Below are 19534 nucleotides of genomic sequence, written 5' to 3'. Positions count from 1 at the left end.
AAAAAATAATTAAATAGTTTTAAAATAAATAAAACTGGAAATTATAATACGTAGTAGGTAAAGTGAGCTGTAGACAATCAATATAAAAATGTATAAAACTAATTTTATTCAATTTTCGTTTGTACATTCAAAAAATTATAAATTTATACAAAATAATATTGTTGGAAATGTATTCGAACATTTTATGCCGACCACCTAACAACTTAGGTAAACAATGGAAGAACATCGTGCTTGGTAGGGTATAGTTGCACAACCATTTCCCGCCTTTAATGAGTTGTGATTTCAGATGGTTCTCGACTCTCCAAATTCCAGATGCAGAGGCGGCTTGATCATGCATTTTGTGGTTCACTGAACCACCGAAAAGTTTGGGGTGGGTGTCATTTTAATAGGTAGGTATACTTATCTTGGTTCTGTGTGTCCGGTATAGCCATATAGGTAATATAAGAATGGTTAATTTGATGGCCAATTCATTATTAGCAACAAATAGATAGAATCACATACATTAACAATCAACTTAAGAAGTTATACCAGCTTTATGACGAATAAATTATGGCAATGTGATTGTGTTATTCGCAATCAATTGTACCTATACTAGAATTGTAATATAATAATACCGTTATTACTGAACTACTCTCTAATGTGAAATTTGCTGAAATGTAGTAACTTATATTGAATTCAACAACTGATGAGTCAAAGCTCGATCAATTTGCTTTTGTGTATATGTGTATTTTAGTTTAGAATCAAATATTATCCCAAGATCTTTGAAATTAGAGACAAGTTCAAAATTAGAACTTGAAATTGAATAGTTAAAAATAATTGGGTTCCTTCTTGATTAAATTAGGTATGTCATCAATATATATTATTTTCTATGGAAGTTATAATAGATATTAACGTGGGGTATTAGTTTTAAACTTTTATTGGACGTGTATTTAAAAATTATAAGATAACTAAAAAAACTTTGTGTAGTCTGGAATCACCCCACATGTCTGAAGTCCCCCCATTTTGCGTAGTCTTATATGAATTTATTTGTGTATTGTTAGTAGCAAGCTGGTATATTAGTTGTCCCTAACTGTTAGGGGGTCGGTGGTGCTGATAAAATTCTAGCAAAAAATTGACCCTAGTTGCGCCGATGTGTAAGCACGCTAGGTAAAACTAATTTTGTTTTATATCTAGGTTTGTAATGTCAACTCGTTCACTTGGTTATTTATAGTTGGGTATACCTACTTAATTTTATCATATAATCACAATTATTAAGCATGTTTTAAAATAAATAAATAATTGTCAAAAAAATTATAAAATTAGGTAGGTTCTTGTACCTAATATGACTTTAGTTTTTGGTAGGTGGTCGGGTGGTATTAACTATTGTTGAACCACCAACTGAAAAATGTCAAACCACCTCTGTACTAAGTTGTGCAGACAGAGTCCAAGAGTATGCTGTCATGCTGATATTGCCTCTAGGACTTCAGCCGTGTTCTAAACGAATGAAATAGTTTATGTACCTATACAGCTCAAGTATTATATTATTATGATTGGATAAATGTACATAAGTTATAAACATTTAATATGTGTAGGTGTATTTTAGTGTGCACTTTTGAAAATATTATGATCATAAAATATGTGTGATAACTGATAGATATTTCTTACCTACCTAAAAAATGTACTGTTATAAGATATTTTGTAATACAATATAGTATAATGTTTTCTATATTTATATATTATTGTAATGTTGTTTTTTGTTAAGTCTAATAGGTATCTTATCGTTGTAAACATTCACCGTGCAAGGGCATCACCCTGGATGTTAGGTAGGTAGGTATTGTGAAATATTTCCTCATATAGATTTATTGTTTAACTATTCAAAATAAAATTAACTAATTTTGTCATTATTTAAATTTTCATAACATAATTTGCACGTTTCTTAAATAATTAAAATATAGGTATAATATTATCTTAAGTAATTAAAATATAGGTATAATATTATCTAATATCTAATATGTACCTATATAAAAATGAAAGTTTGTGTGTGTGTCCATTAATCCTTATGCATTCTTAAACCATTCATCCGATTGCGATGATATTTGGTACAGAGATAGATTAGACCTCCATGCCCCACTCGCCCCCGACCCTTGCTCCGGCACTGAGGTGTAAGTATGAATTTTCACACATTGCCTACTTGATATGCTATCGCACATTGTTCGCGATCTGACGTAGTCGGAGTGCCTACCAGGGAGGCTGTGTTGCACTCAAAAGGAGTTGAACAATCACAATTTTTTTAAAGTTTTAATTTAGTACAATAGACGAAGTGCGCAGGACCAGCTGCTAGTAATAATACATTCGAAAATTACGTGTGTATTAATAAATAGCTAACAAGATGTATGATATACCTAATGAGTAATACATTAAATGAGAGATACATTAAATAATTGATTTTCTTCTATAAACTATATAAAGTGTTATAATTATTATTATTATACTTTTAATGATTAGGTATACCAGGGGCGTATATAGGATTTTCTTGAGGAGGGGGATATCAAAATTTTTTAGTGTTGATGCAACCTTTTGTTAGTTACTCCATGTAAGGCTAACAATAAAAACAATAATATTGATTTTAATTTTACTCTGTTTTATTAATTTATAAAATAAACTCTAGTTTTCTGTTTTTTAAGCACAACTCATCAATTACTTCATCTGTTGTAATTTCGACCTCTCTGTGACAAGAAAGCATGAATATTTATATTAGCATTTTCTATACACCATAAAATGTTGAAAATATTTTGACTCTTTTTGAGCTGTTTACGGACATTGTCAGTTTTCAATTTTTTTAGTTTTTTTTTCTATAAATATCAATAAATTTTTATTTGTTGGGTAAAAAAGCGTGAAAATTTAATATAAGGCTCCTGATATATCGTTCTAATAGCAGTTGAAAAATATTAAAAATACATAGGCACAATTTTTTTTTATAAGCATTTAAAGTTCAAATTTTGACAACATTTATCAAATTTATAATTTATTAATTATTTTGTGGTTAAAAATGTATAAATTTTTAACTTTTATGGCTAAGGATTGAAAATTTAAAACAAGGCTCCACGTAAATAGGTTATATATAAATTACTTTATTCACAATAATATCATCAAATATACTTGGTAAAATCATAGGCTGACTCGTTTTCCCTCAGAATCGTTTTTCTTATACAATGATATTATATCATTGAATTCAAATTTAACACCATCCATTACAGTGACCCACTTGTAACCTACTGTACAGCAGAGCGACATCCACTTATCCACCTTTTTTAATATTTATTTTAAAATTTACGAATTCCTTATCGTTTTCTGTCCGCTGTCGCAATTAGTTTCGTGTTCTACGTATATAACAGTATAATAGGTTAGGTACTAGCGGGTTTTACCCGACTTCTCTCGAATATAGTCCTATTTTAATTTTGTTGTTATTGTTGGGTAATATCACTCGCAGCCCACAGGATAACAAAATTATAAAATATAAATAGCAACAGTACTGCAGCTTAAACTTTATACCTAAACTAAAAAAAAAGGTCAAGGGAGGGGATCTATCCCCCATATCCCCCCCCATAAATACGTCACTGAGGTATACTGAGAAATTACGTAACACTACTAAAACCAGTCATTAAATTGTGTGTTGATTTATAGAGATGTTGGTTTTCAATTTTTCATTTCCTGTATAATAGCTTACGTCTATAGCAGTAGTTATTCAATTGGATATAATCAAGTACCTACCTATACCTATAATGATAATGTTCAACGTTTCAAGATTGCCATAATAAAAATAGTCAACATTGTTATAACAAAAATTAGTAAAATCATCCACTATCACTAGTAGGTACTAGTTACTATTACTTATTTATTTTAGATTAGCGTTTTATTATAAGAGATTTGCGTGTTGCAAGGGAGATATTGATTTGAAATAAGTTGTTTTTATTAGTATTAGAGATGCGATTTTGAACACCTATCTATTTTTTCAGCTGTGATATCGATGAATAAAAATATGATATTTTCGATTTATATTATTCATTGTGACACTAACAACATTCCGTATATTAAAAATCACCTTTATTCAAACCTAATAATCTTGTTGATCAATCGTAATCCGTTTTCAGAACTAAAATCCATTAAACCAAATACATTCAGTTTTGTCTGGCTTTTTGGTCTAAGAGCTACTTTTTTCATATAGACGCAGGCCCAATAAGTAAACGCGCGTTGATTAATTGAATTGAATTTAAATTGTTTACGATTTACCAGGCCAGCAAAGGAGTCGTCAGACGAGTGTTGAGGAAAAAACTAGAAATAGTCGTCTGAAAAAAATAACATTTTTCCAGATTTAAAATTCTTAAATTTGCACAACTTGCCCCCCCTCCCTCCGGTCGTGCTTGTTAAAGTTTATAGTTTTGAGTTGTTTTTTAACACTATATTGTGCAATCTTAGCTAAGTAGAAAATTAGTAACGTATTAGTTATTACTAGGGCTCGATTTAAATGCCCTTTCAAAAAATGCATCTAACGTGTAAAATTGTGTAGGTGCGTTTATAAATATAAAAAAAAAATCAGCTAATTGGTTGGTGTGATTCAAAGATAAATTTCAGACTTGTCTGATTTAAAACCAGATTACCAGATTATATTATATAGTTCAACATGAAAATGATTTATATTTCATAGTACTATGATTATTGTTGATATTTCAATTTTCAATGAAGTAAATTTTGTTTAGTCATAATAAGAGAAATAGGTAAAACATGTCTTAAAAAATTAAAAACGTCAAAAATACTAAAAAAAAAAAGGTGTGGTTACAAAATGGAGTAGTTAAAACACATTTATAACTTAAGTATTAAATTACTTACACAACTTATTACTATAATAGGGTTCAAGACTTAATGTCCACTAAAAATCCTTGAAATATAGAATCAAAATATACTTTTTTCTTGTTTATAGGAACGACAAAATCAAGTATTTAATTTGGAGTACCTGTGCTACAACAACGACGATTACCATATTGAGAATAGATTATTTATTACCACCGCCTCTGCTGCAGCCTTTGCCCCTGCTGCTGGACGAGTCGCTGAGCGTTTGAAGTACGCAGTAAGTCCTACTTATATACCAATCAATCTATCTAAAATAAATAAATTATTAAAATGCGCTTTTCTCGTGTACAGTTACCTTCCTGTATGGAAATGCCTGATTGGTTGCCGGAAGCGGTTGTCAGACATGCAAGTTTTGTAGAATCCTCGCTGATCATCCATGATGTCGAGACACATTTACAAAGTGATAGAACATTTGTAGATATAGTTTACCATCTATTCCATTATGATATAGCGGCGAGAGAGATATTTGGGGACGACGGGAATGGTGATTCAACGGTGAGTGATTTATGGCTAAACTCTTTTATGTCAAATAGAAAGCAATATATATTTAATATAGACATTTATATTTTGATTGAAGTTTTCATAACTTCATGCCTCACGGCTCTGTTTTTTTAAATTGTTCATTATAATGATATTCAATTTTTTCGACTAACGCGTGGTATGCTGTTATCTGCCGACGAACTTAAATTATATGGTATAATTAAGACCGCTATAATGTTGCTAAATTACTACAAAATATATAAATACATAATATTATTAATATTATAATTTTTTTTTTATATTTTAAATTAGACAAGTAGAGATTATGAACCATGGATAGACGAATAGTACAACATTATGATAGCCGCTATGAAAATTAAGACAGCTGTTGAGTATACATGTTAAGTCTGGTATGTTATTTTTTAAGTCAGTCATCTATATTAAATAATATATTGACGGTGTTGAGCTCAGATGACAAAAAAATTATCTTTTCATTTATGTGTATGGATTTCTACTGGCGCGTTGTTTTAGAAATAAGAAAATCTATTGTAATTTGTAATTTATTTTCTTCAATAGTAACTCGTTCGATGGGAAAGAGAATTAAGTTGGTGCATTTGGGAATTCAAAATTTAAAATTTAAAATAGTTTTTTAAAGCGCAGAGAAAAACAAAATAAAAATGAAGGAAAAACGGGAATTTTTAGGCAAAATCGGTTTCTGACTAAATTTATTTTAGTTTTTGGTGTAACTCTAAAAACAAAAAAGTAGATACATGAAAATTTCACTGAATGTTTATATTTTAATTTACTATATACCATACAATTTTTTGACTTTCTTTGAGGCGTTATGGACATTTTCCATAGTTGATAATAATTGTGATATTCCTTTACGCTGACATTTTGGATCTGATGATAATAATCCGAGTAAAAATATTCTACTTCGAATGATAACATTTTAAAAAATATTGAAAACCATTTAAATATCTATAAGTTTTTATTAATTTTAACAAAACACATATGAGTGAAAAATAAAAATTAAGACAATGCAGGTATTTATAACAAAAACAAAAAAGTTAATAGAACTGTCAAAAAATACCATAATATGTAATACTGAATTTAATCATTAATATATTCATAATCTAATTTTTTAGAGAATGGTAAAACGAAATGTTGACACATTTTGATGTGTTTAATCTTAGACTATTCCTATTGCATCAAACGTCAAGTCTATTAAAACCCCTGCAAGGGGTTTGACAAAACATAAATTCTGTCTATTATAGAATAGAGTGATTGAGTCAAATGCATTATTTAAATCAGTGTAAATCACATCTCTCTGTTTAGACGATTCCATATATAGGTGATTAAAGTTTTGTAAAACTAGGCTCTTGGTTCCGGTGGAGCATATTAAAAATTAGGGCCCACAAAAGTTTTGAAAGCCATTAGGTACGGACTCCTCGTCTGTAGCGAATTAGTTTTTAACTACTATACTGACCACAAGCACTATTTATTTCATATATATTACATAGTAGATAGGTAGTAAATTTGCGTTCCGTAGAATAGTTGATCCAATTTTTTGTTGTTAGCTTTATATCTGCTTAACCTTAGGCCCGCTTCACATGGATCCATATTATACGTGCGTGTTTCATTCTAAACTGTTTAACTTCATATTATGTGCCTCTCCGACGATGGCCATGAGAAATTGAACCAAAAGAATTTTAAATATTCTATTTTTATATCAATTTACATTAATACATTTTTTTCCGTCAAATAACTTGAAAAATATAAAAATACAAAGTTCTTCATAAGTTGTTTTTATACAACAATTTAATAGTAGGTATTGAAAATATATGGTCATAATTTTTTTATATAAGTGTTTCAAATTTGAATCTTAACAAAATTTGCCAAGATCAACAAATTATTATCTAGTTGAAATTTCATAATATTTTCAATTCGAATAGTGTAGGTTTGAATGCAATAGCATCCCCATAAGTTGTTTTATAGCAATTTAAAAATATCAAAAGTAAACACTATGCACAATCTATTTTATACAGAAATCTGACTTTGAGGAAATTGGATATCAAATTGTTGTTGCGCAATTAAAAAAAATATATCAACAATACTACTATACACAATTAAATTAGTTAAATCAAATAAATATTATATATATTGATATTGTATAATGTGTTAAGAATAGGTGCCTATTGAACAATATTTCTAACATAATATATGAATTACAATGAAGTACCAATATCTATAATACTTATGTGTGGGAATACATTATTCATAAATAATGTTAAACAGTATACCTGCAACCCACATCATCTAATATACCTACGTATTAGTTCGATTTTAATGTACGAATTTAGCTGGAGTGTCGTTTTATTATATTCGTCAGTAGTCAGTTGATTTAATTATAATCAACTATGTCAGCAAAGTTCGTCGTTGATAGTTTTTTTTTATTTTTTTACTCCCGCCTAATAACTTTTCAGCTTGAAAGTTTTAAATTTCCAGATAGTTTATTGGAAAAATATTTAAGACCCCAATCGAGACAGCATATTATTGGCTTTATAAAATAATTTTAATTGTATTAAACAATTTGTCGTCTGCAAGAAATTATATACGCGTGCAGGCAGCTAATTAACTGTTCCTATACACAGCTAATATTCTACGACTATAATAGTTTATTACAGACAGTCGTAAATACCATTTTTTCAGGATAAATATTAAATTTAATTAATAATTATTTACACCAACTGGTGTATGGCTTTATAAGCATATTGCATATTATTTTGTGATTGAATACGGTATTTTATATTTTGATAGAAAACATTGTTTTTAAGCTTTGGTTAGACAGTTTTCATTCCATAAGAATAGTTCTACAACTCGAAAAATAATAACCTAACCCCCTTCCTTCTTCTCTACGAAAATTTATTTTGAGTAAGTACAGCATTGTCCTTATTAGGTGGTTAAGTGTGATTTTTAATCTCTACATTATGTTCTAATGGCTATTTGTATATTGTATATATAGATCGAGAAAAAATCATTAGTACAATCATCTCGACAAGCTGTATATTATGTGACTATAATATTATATTGACTACTTTATTGACCTCATTTATCAATATTTTTTATAAATAAGAAATGTTCATAACGTGGTTTATTTCATATTTTCCAAAATGTTGAAGATTATGATATTCATTTACCCTATATTATTATAAACTTCACGTTATATTATTTAAAACGTGGTATAACCTGACTATATAGTTTAAGTTGTATATTGTACACATAACACACTATTCGTAGGTATACACTAGTCACTAATACCCATAGAGGTTACGGATATAATACTAAATGAATTATAGACGTGAATTGATATATTTGTACACCGTTATATTATATATCATATTATAAATGAAGTTCATTTTACCGTGCAGTTGTCGCCGAAATTTAAACATCGTTAAAACACAATATATTATATATATATATATTGTACATACCTACCTACTCGTATATGTAATTTATATAAATACTGTATACATATTATGTAAAAATTACGGTGCACATGTACAAAATTGCAAATTGCATTATAAAGTATATATAATATATTATATTATATAATGATAATAATACAACTTAAAACGTGTTTCCTATTAAATCCATGTAAGTGTAATATACAATATTGTCTGCACGGGTTTTTACTTTTAATAATACAATCTTTCCTAAAGCTAGTTTTGTATGGTAAAAAACTTAAACATAATTTCGTAGTTTTATTTGATGTAAAATACATAGCACAATATTATGCTGTATATATAAGTAACGAACGTCAAACAATGTATGTACAAAAGAAAATATATATTATGTATATTTTTGTCGTACTCTTCGCCATTTCGTATCTACACGTTAATAATATCAATAACTTTAATAACAGTAAGTACTCTTTTAAAACTATATAATATTATTTATAACATTTATAACTGTACTTATATAAATTTAAGTGGATTCGCTTATATAGTTATACAAATTACAAATGACTACATAACAATAAAGATAATATTGTTAACACAAACTACACGTGTTCAGTGTAGCATAAAAAAATAATAGGTACTTATAACATATAGATATACAGATTTGACAAATCAACAATGAACGTATGTTTTACAAACTAGTTTTAACTAGATTGTAGTTTTGTTATTTGAGCTTTGCATATTTTTGTCGTAGTTGTACTCAGCAGTATCGTCGTATGCAGGGTTTTATATTTATTATTTTTCTGTTTATCTCTGAAGACAGAAGGGGTTTTTAAATTAACATTTTTCTTTCTAAAGATTGATCGAATAAACCCCGCCAGTTAATCTATTTTTCAACTAAAAAAAATATAGGGCACTAGAAATTTTGGGGGATGACAGTTGTAACTCTAACCCGCATTGCACGTCACTGTATGTTGTAATTTACGTGAATGAGTCATTTATAGACCGACGTTTAAACTTAATTTATCGATTTTATAAATAATACAGTATACTATAGTGAAAGAAAACGATCTCAAATTATTGAATGACCCACCTTTGTTGTACAGTGAATGACAAACCTAATCCAAAATGTACGGGGTTATAAATATTATATTCGTTTAGTGTGTACCTCGGATACTCTTGATATTAGAAATAATAATTTTTTTGTTGATATTATTATTGCGGTGCATTCAGAGATGGATTAATATCACATTATCATATATTACATCGTACCTACAAGTATTTCACTGTAATTAGTTAAGCTAAACTAACGTTATTTCGAATGTATATAATATAATATACGTAAATGAAACATCATGACAATGGTTGTGTTTATTTACACGGCTTCCATTTCCATAACACGATTCAATAACTATGCTTGGTGCGTGATATTAGTGTATGCAGTTTGCATTATGCAAAATCAAAATCGAAATAGCCAATAATATTATGAATTAGTATTAAAATAAATACTTTAGGAATCATTGAAAATATAATAAAATACATCTTAAAATGTATTTTACAACAATCCATGTAAGTAAGTACCCACTGTACAATATTGTTAGAAAAATGTAATACAATTTTGTTGGTCAACAGTTTTGTTTAATATAATATAGGAGGTACCTATTAATATTTGATTAATTTTGGATACAATGTTGCGTATTATTTAATTATAGACAATTTTTTTTATGAATAAAGTTGAGGGTAATAATAACTATTACAATTTTAGGCTTTAGAATAAATAACGAATTTTATGGATGACTGACGAGTAGACAGCAAAAGTAAACATACAATGAATGAATAAATCTAAAACTAATACGAAGAAAAGTGATCCTATGTTCCTATTATACATTTAATTAATTTAAGATTTTGTAATTTTATAGATAACTTATTGTAGTTATATTTTGTGCCATAACTGTTGTGCATGTTTCGTAAAATTGCAACTGAACGCTGAATCGTTTAAAAAATATTTGATCCAACTGCCATCAAAAAAAAAAAAATACATGAAAGTATTTTAATATTTAATTTATATGGAACCATTTTGTTTATTAATAGTTCTCGGAAATTTTTCAATCTTTATACCTTTTTTATCACCCTCTCCGCATTTTGTGTTTCTTACCCAATGTTTTCTATTGATTGCCAGGTAAAAGATTTGAATGTAAAAGGAAACCTACGGTCGACGTATACCTACAAAGAATCCCCAAGCAATGGCACTCAATTCGGGAGTTATACAGAGTTCAGTCCCAGATCCGGAATTATATTTATGGCTGAATTCCGTCCAATAATATGCTTAACAGAGTCCAATTTTTTAGATTTTTTTTGACATATTGCGTTTTGACAGTCCTAAGTCTGTAAATAGGAAGGAAAATGTTTTTTTTAAATGTATTTTGGATTCAATTGTAATATTATATGATATTTTTTGGACTCTATTAGGCGTAAATTTGGGTCTATGGGACCCAACAGTAATACGTCACTCAATTCAAATAACTTTAATCATATTATTGCGGTATGTACTATGTACAATAAAATGTTTGTGAGAATATATTTTGTTACAAGATAAATTAAATTGGGTTTATATTCTATTACAATCTGTAGTAGATATTTACTATTATATAACATTAAACTAATTGTGTTTAGCAATTGTTTCATGTTTGTACCCAAGTTTAGGACGTCGAATGTTCAACAAAAATAAATCTATATAAATTAGAATTTAATATCGTAAGATTCTCATGTAACAAAATAATATATCTAATCATAACATTTTAATTTAATTTTTAAACGTAGTGGGTGTTATAAAAATTAAAATATTAATTTTATTAGGTACATTACTTTTTACAAACCAAATGAACACAAGAACGTGATGCACATACTTTATGGTTATTTTGGTATTTTAAAAATTTATATTTGATAAATCGTGGGAATATTTTAACTGGATTATTTTTTTTACGTAAAATTATAGGTACTATGAAATAAGTTAAATTATTTAAAAACCAAACAATGTAGACAAGAAAACATTTTTCTGTAGGAATATTTTACAGTATTTTTGATATCACCATAAAGCTCTTGTTGGGCTAATGAAAATACCATGATACTAGTTTTAAAATATTTCGATTCCTCCTAACAATGAAACGTAAATCGTAATAGAAAGTTGACTGCCGACTGGCGTACAATTTTTTGTTTTATGTATTATATTATATATATTTTCGTATGTACATTTCAGTAGACTACCTCACAATTATTTGCCTACATAGATCCATTATTAAATATAAACCGTATGTATACAATGCACTTAAATATTGGCAGTTGATTTTTTTTTTTAACTATCCAATATCAAGAATATACACTAATCACCGTGGTTTATATTAAGCCGAGGCATATGGATCCTGTAAATGAGATAGCCCGTCCGTTAAACATCAGGTGGACTTAAGTTTACGACGCCTTCGAGCCCAAGAATTCTTGGGAACGTTAAACGATCTCCTTGTGGCATAAGTCCCGAATACCGTTGATTGGCTAGATGACGAAGTTGAGTCATTTTCAACATTCGAACCCTGTTGATCCTCGTATTTTGAATCAGTTCTAAAAACAAACAACAACATCGATTAGTATTTATTATATTTTACTATTACGGTGTAGGTTCTATATATTATAATAAATTATAATAATATGCATGTACCAACCTATACCCAATGTTAAAAAAAAATAATGATTTTTAAATGTTTAATGCTTATTGTTTATTGTGTATAATAATATTCGGCTCAACTTTTGTGAATTTGTTTTCAATTTAGTTTTATTTTACACTTAATTGTTTAACCTACACAATGTAAAACTGTCGAATATATAGCCTGGTATGACGTGGTGGTTGGCCGCAGCCACTTATAATGTATGGCAGCCAAGCACCGGTCCGGCGTCGCAGGTTCCCGGATGGGTGACCACCCGGGTTCTTTGCGACGAATCCCTGACCCTCAAAAAAAAAAAAAAATGAATATAATTTCTTAGACACTTATTTAATTTAAATTATTTTATATTGTAAAAACTTGCATTTTATTTGAGTAAACCTAAATTGTAGTGAAGTCAAAAAAGCAATTAAATTATTTTAAATCCTTTTCAAAAAACTCAAAAATTAATTATTCGGTTTTTAATTATTATTAAACGAGATTCATAGAAGAACGCCTGATATTGAAATATATATTCGTGTTAAATTTTAAAGTAATTGTTTCTATGTATTGTTGAACATTTTTAATAGATAAGATTAAATATTTTTTTTAATTGTATAGAAAAATAATTATAAAATGAATAGTATATCGTCAATTATTATCATATTCATTTTAACGCGTCAAATAGCGTCAAAAGGCAAATAAAATATTTCTAATTTTAATATTCATTAAAAATAAAAGTTAAATATTCAAAATCGTTATTTATTTTTTAGCGTTTTCTATAATAGAAATAACTCATTATTAATCACTATAACTTTACTGTACCATTAAAATAGTGTTTGTTAACATATAACGCATGTACATTTAACAACCTTATATATTTCGGTGAATTTAATAAAACTTACAGTATTTTTTTAAAAAAAGTTGATATTATAAAAATAATTATATGCATTTGTGCAACGTAACAAGTGACCAACCTAACAAAGTACCTACTACTAGTGATCAATTTCTTATCAACAAAAAGCCATATGTAACTTTGAACTTTTAAGGTACTTTTACTGCCCAGAAGAAAAGTAGATTGAAAAGCATTATATATTATAAAACAAATAAAATGTATTATTCACAATAAGGTCTAAAATATTTGAAAACAAAAACTGTAAAATAATAGGGAATGCGCGTGTTCATGTGTGATCTAACATAATGTGTTTTATAATATTATATAACATCGTGTGGTTTCATAAAACATTTTTAAATGTGTGGAAAGTTTTTGATAAAAACATCGAAAACATCAAAATCCAGAGAAAGAATAATATAAGAAATCCAAGTCTTAACAAGTTTTTGGCAAATGAAGCTCAGCAACGATTTATCATTGCCTCGAAACTTGAATTCACCCACCCAATTTGTGCATATAATTTTATTAATATTACAGTACGCACCCATAATTTATGAAATTGAATGCAAATATTTTGACTCAGAATCGTATTTAACTGTAATACCGCAATTATACTCCACCTCTGCCACTAATAACATCCGAGCAACTGCAAAGAAACGTCCCGATCTGCAGAGTAATCTGTCTACCGCTTAATAACATTCACTTACAATAATGACATTTGGTAGATTTTTTTAAAAATGAGTACTTTAAATGCATAAATACAAAAATGCTAATAAAACTTTTTGTGGAAGAGTATGCGGGACGAATGAACGTAAATAACCCCGCAATCCCGTTATACGAGTATTATACGTTTTTTTTCCCATTTGACATAGACCAGCCCACTGTACCATTTCTCATTATTTATTTGATGTTCGTAGGGCGAGACAGAGACGTTAAGCGTATAATATATTGTTTATCTAATATAATTTAGACAAAAGGAGGCGCTAAAATGGACAAATATTACAATAGATAATGGCGTATCGCAGAATTCTATTCATTTCTGAACAAATTTCCGAATACGAATATACGACGGAGTTGTATAAATTATCATTATGAGAATTTTCGTGAAGGCAATTGTTGTGCGTTGTTTGAAAAGATTAAGCATTGTACATCGATCGACATTTTTATCGATCAAAACGTATTTTTATTAACACTTCAATTAAATTAAATTGCTTACCCAATGAAAATAAAATAAAACCGCAGGAAATTGCTTCAAGGTATTTCGAAACAAAATCAAATACGTAAACCTATAAACCTATTACCTAGGTATAATGTATATTTAATATAATATATTATTGTATGGGATGATAAGAGATTTGTTGTTTTCCTATATAGAGTAGAAAATAATAAATTAATAAATATTTCCTCTACACCTCTCTAATTTTATAGGTTTTAACGTTCTCAAAAAACTAGCATATTATTGTAATATCTTTAAAAACAAAAACGACCATCCGACTCTATACAAACACTAAATGTACGATTAGGTATATACGAGGCTACAGGCCATTGGAAGGTAAATGTGTAGGTTAATGTTTCCATATAAAAATTTTAAAATTTCTTGAAAAAGGTTTTGAAAGGAATATAAACACTTTATCTCTTTGAAAGTTATGTTTTTCAATATACTTTAACAAAAAGTTTTTCAATTATCAATATTCCTATTACATTTTGAGGATTGGATGCATTGAAAATGTATGTTCGAAGAAACTTCGCTACAATTACGTTTGTTTTTCTTACTATTTAGTTGATTGAGATAAATTTAAAAATTAATCTTATACTATGTATTTGAATTTAATTTTTTTGAATATTTACATTGAATGATATTTGACAACTCGTATTTGTTCCTCCAATTCGGTAATTTTTTCATTGAGCTTGACATTTTGATTGTAATATTCGGTCACGAGATTTGACAACCGAGAAGTCACATCTTTCATTGTGGTATCTGAAAATACAAAAGAATATTGCAACAATCAGAATATTATATCATCGTGCACGAAGTATATGATAAGCATATAATATTATATGGATACGAATACGATTAGTATAAGTACAACAATATTATGTTAATAATATATTATTAGTATAGGTACAACATATATAATATTAATAGGCATATATTAGTAGACTTATAACTATTAAATGTGTCAATATTAGTTGAATGCGTTTATTAATTATTATTAGTATATTATATTATTAATTGTTATACATTTTGTTAAATACAATTGGGTATACGTGTTATGTTATTATCAGACAGCTGTAGTATTATACACATTATAATTATATTGTGTTTATTTATCAAACCACATTATGTATACAATAATGTAATATAATATAATAATACAATACTATATTGTTATAGGTATACAAGGTATGCCAACTTTGCAGCGGATACAGCATGCTGCAGCGATGTCATAGCGCGCGAACAGGAAGCGTCGGAACTTTGGTGTGTGCATTATTATTATTATTATTGCTGTTGTCATTACTGGTGAATTTAAGTATTCTTTTGAATACTTTTTTTTTTGGCCTTCGTTTGTTTTTGGATCCATAACAGAAACGAAATACGGAGTGGTCTGAGTAGCTGGGCGTCAACTCTCTCTATATTATATTTATGTATAATAATATATAACCGTCGCCGTCACCACCACCACCACCACCATCGCCGCCGCCTCAACCATAATATATGTTGTTCTACGTATTACGCCTTAGTTGGCGATGAGACTATATACCCGTTACTGCAACGAAGGAATGAGTTAACGGGTAAATTTAGCACGCAAAAATTGCTCAGCGTGTAATAAATATTATGCATATAAAAGGGTGATTCGCCAAACATGCTCACCCCTATTTCGTCATTATAATTTCAAAGTTTCAAAGTTTTTTTTTTCAAATGAAAACCGCATATTTTTATTGGAAATTGTTGAATCATTTGATTTTTTTTTAAGATGTTGATGTTTCTAAATTTGTACTCGAACGAATAGTTTATATAATATAGTTAATTAGAGATATTAAACTTTAGACCCCTATTATATACTACTATAGTAGAGATAATATTATAATCTATGATGTGAGGTTTAAAAGATGTAGAGTCCATGATGATTTGAATATATAAAAGTAACCACTAATCAATGTTAATCTATTGGCATTTTGTTACTTGTAAACATTTACCGAACATTATACCTATAGTGGACTAAATATGTTTCATCTGTATATCTATAAATGTAAATGTGAAATGGAAATCTTTGTCACGCATGTTTTCTAGAACTACTCGTCCGATACTCATAGGGATGGTTTTAAAATTATAAAGTATTTCACGGAGTAGGTTTAAAGCATAGTTTTATGCAGGGAGTAAAAACGAGTCAGTTCGTGTCTGAAAACGGTTTAAATTTTTTTCGGGTTTCGAATTTTGCGTCTAAAAACAGTTTTGATTTTTTTCGGTTTTTGGGTTTTGTGTCTGAAAAAGGTTTCGATTTTTTTCATGTTTCAAAACCCTTTTTACTTCCTGGTTTTATGAACCCAACTTCTATCCATTAAATATCGAGAGCTAAAATAGGAATAAATGTGTGGCACCACCTGTCCAATGAAATAAAATTAGAAAAAAATGTATATAATGCATTTTTTACTGGCAACGAAGTGAACGGGATCAGCTAGTATATTATAAATGTAAAATATTTATTTATAACTATATAGCCTGCTATCTCTAGGTTATCATGATTAGTACATTAGTTTAACAACTCAGATATCCCGCAACTTGTTTGCAACTTTTTCAAAAAAAATCATCCGGTCATGAACGTAAATTGAGTAAAATTATTTGGTGGTGTTTGTTTAAGGGAGAGGGGGAATAACAACTTAAAATACCTACGTTTTTACTACAATTTCATAATAAATAATATTACAAAATTCTTATTTTTTTAATTGTTGTGAATAATTATGTATTCAAAATCATGAACAATAAATTCAAAATTTTTTTGTTCTTAAAAATTCATAAAATATTGAATTTAAACACCTACCTATACATATAAGGTATTTATGTTTCAGTTCAACGAATTTCGTTTTAGGAAACTTTTGCTTGACTACTATTTTGAACGCAACTTATGACAAAAAATCTAAGTAGATATTTGAAAATGAGGTTTTCGAGTACACACGAAAATTCCAAAAATCATAATTTGAATAAACGTGGTTAAAGGATAATATAGAGATGAGCATTATTGGTGAATCTGATATAATAGTGACATATAATATCATCTATATAGATATTATATAGGATAATTATTAATTTATGTATCATCTAATATTATATATTATACACAATTGAACGGGTCATAATATCGTACGTATGCAATACAACACCGCCACAACAACAACAAAAACATCTGCAGTAACCTTCACCCAGATTTATCGTTACGATATACAGGGTGAGTCCCGCGAGGATTGACCACCACGGTCATCGCAAAAAGTGGCAGATCGATTGATCGAGTTCTGGTTGTAGTGTGTAAATCTTCGCGGGACGTAATCTCACCGTACTGTTAAGATGACGTTATACCCGCACATATGTCTCTGTCTTACAACGATAACACGTACAATTTTACATTCAGAATAATACATTTATACATTTATAAATATTATAATATTAGAAAGAATTTAATGATCTATAATACTACCTAAAATATTAAGCAGGACCACACGTATAGCGTTCTCGATACTTTAATTGTAAACCAAGTTATGAGCGTTTTAAATTTTACAAAAATTTAACGAAATTTAGAACGCACATAACTTGCTTCAAAATTAAAATATAAAAAAACCTACGCGCATGGTCCTTGATAATATTTTTACCTTTAAATGTGATAACTGATAATACATCGATGTGATATTAAAAATAGGTAAGTATAATAGAGTTAAATGGATGTTCTGAACGTACAACCTGCAATGTTGTGCGTGCACACGTATATAAGACAGAGACAATGTAGGGACGACACACGCAATAGCAAGTGTCCGTCACGCACCCTCATTGGCGACGTACAAACTTGAGCGAATTGCTTCCGGTTTGGTTTGATAACGACCGTCGAGAATTTTGACTTGTTCTTTGACTGCTTGCGATTGGACTGCCGCAGAGTCGGCTGTCCGAATTCGTCCCTGCTGTTGGCTAATCTAATGTATCCTTCCACGCCTCGGTTCGGGGACACGTAGTGGTTACAGTCTATATATTATATACATATTATTATAATAATATATAAGTATAGTGTATGGTTGTAACGGACGAAATAAATGTTTACAAGGTTGAGGCGAACGAACGGACACCATTATTATACTATAATATAGTTTTGTCGGTTTCAAAAAAATGAAAATTACACGAAAAAAAATTAACACCAGTAATGTAGGTTGGCTTGGAGAACTTGAAATTATAAAAGTAACTTAAGGATATTGAAATAAACAATCACAAAAAGTATAAAAAAATACATTCATAATAATTCAAACATATTATAATATTGTAATTTGTAATATATTCATAATATGGAAAAATTAATTATACTGAGGCTTACACATAATACTGGAACATTTAATAAGGGGTTCTTCGGTCTACACCCTTTTTAGTCCCCATTGAAGTACCTATCTATTAAAAGTGTTTATTAGTATGTAAAACATTAACTATATGAATTAATAATCAAACGAATTCGGATGGTGATAAAATAGGGTTATTTTACCTTCAAAACGACCACGAGGTTATGCATTTTAGGATATCAACATTAATATGGTATTTATTACAATATTATTATCTTAGGTCTAAAATTGTATTACATAATTTATTGTACATCTAGTCACTATTTATATTGATTAGGAGAGAATCTATCAGAGGAGCCTGCTGTACTTGTTACTTTAGTATTATGAACTTTAAATTATACATTTAACGTTGGGTATCTATAATAATTTTAAGTGAATTTAACAGTCACATTTTATAATATTTCAAACACAATATAAACAGATAATATAAATAAATAAAAGGTTTTACACATTTTCAACCACATATACACTACTACTATACATTTAAGTTTGTTTCAATTGTTTGGTTACTAGATTTACTACAATTTCAAATTAAT

General features: G+C 28.6%; 1 protein-coding gene across 1 annotated transcript in view; it reads right to left on the bottom strand.

Moving 5' to 3' along the window:
• Positions 1 to 8710: 8710 nt before the first annotated feature.
• LOC132946502 (cyclic nucleotide-gated cation channel subunit A) overlaps positions 8711 to 19534 on the bottom strand; it is a 188840-nt gene continuing 178016 nt past the window's right edge. Inside the window, 3 exon segments of the mRNA XM_061016536.1 lie at positions 8711 to 12440; positions 15258 to 15387; positions 18460 to 18636. Coding sequence (XP_060872519.1) covers positions 12278 to 12440; positions 15258 to 15387; positions 18460 to 18636 — 470 coding nt within the window. The 3' untranslated portion in view covers positions 8711 to 12277.

The sequence above is a fragment of the Metopolophium dirhodum genome, chromosome 6 (assembly GCF_019925205.1).
Source record: "Metopolophium dirhodum isolate CAU chromosome 6, ASM1992520v1, whole genome shotgun sequence".
Classification (NCBI taxonomy): domain Eukaryota; kingdom Metazoa; phylum Arthropoda; class Insecta; order Hemiptera; family Aphididae; genus Metopolophium; species Metopolophium dirhodum.
This window is presented reverse-complemented; position numbering and strand designations above follow the sequence as displayed.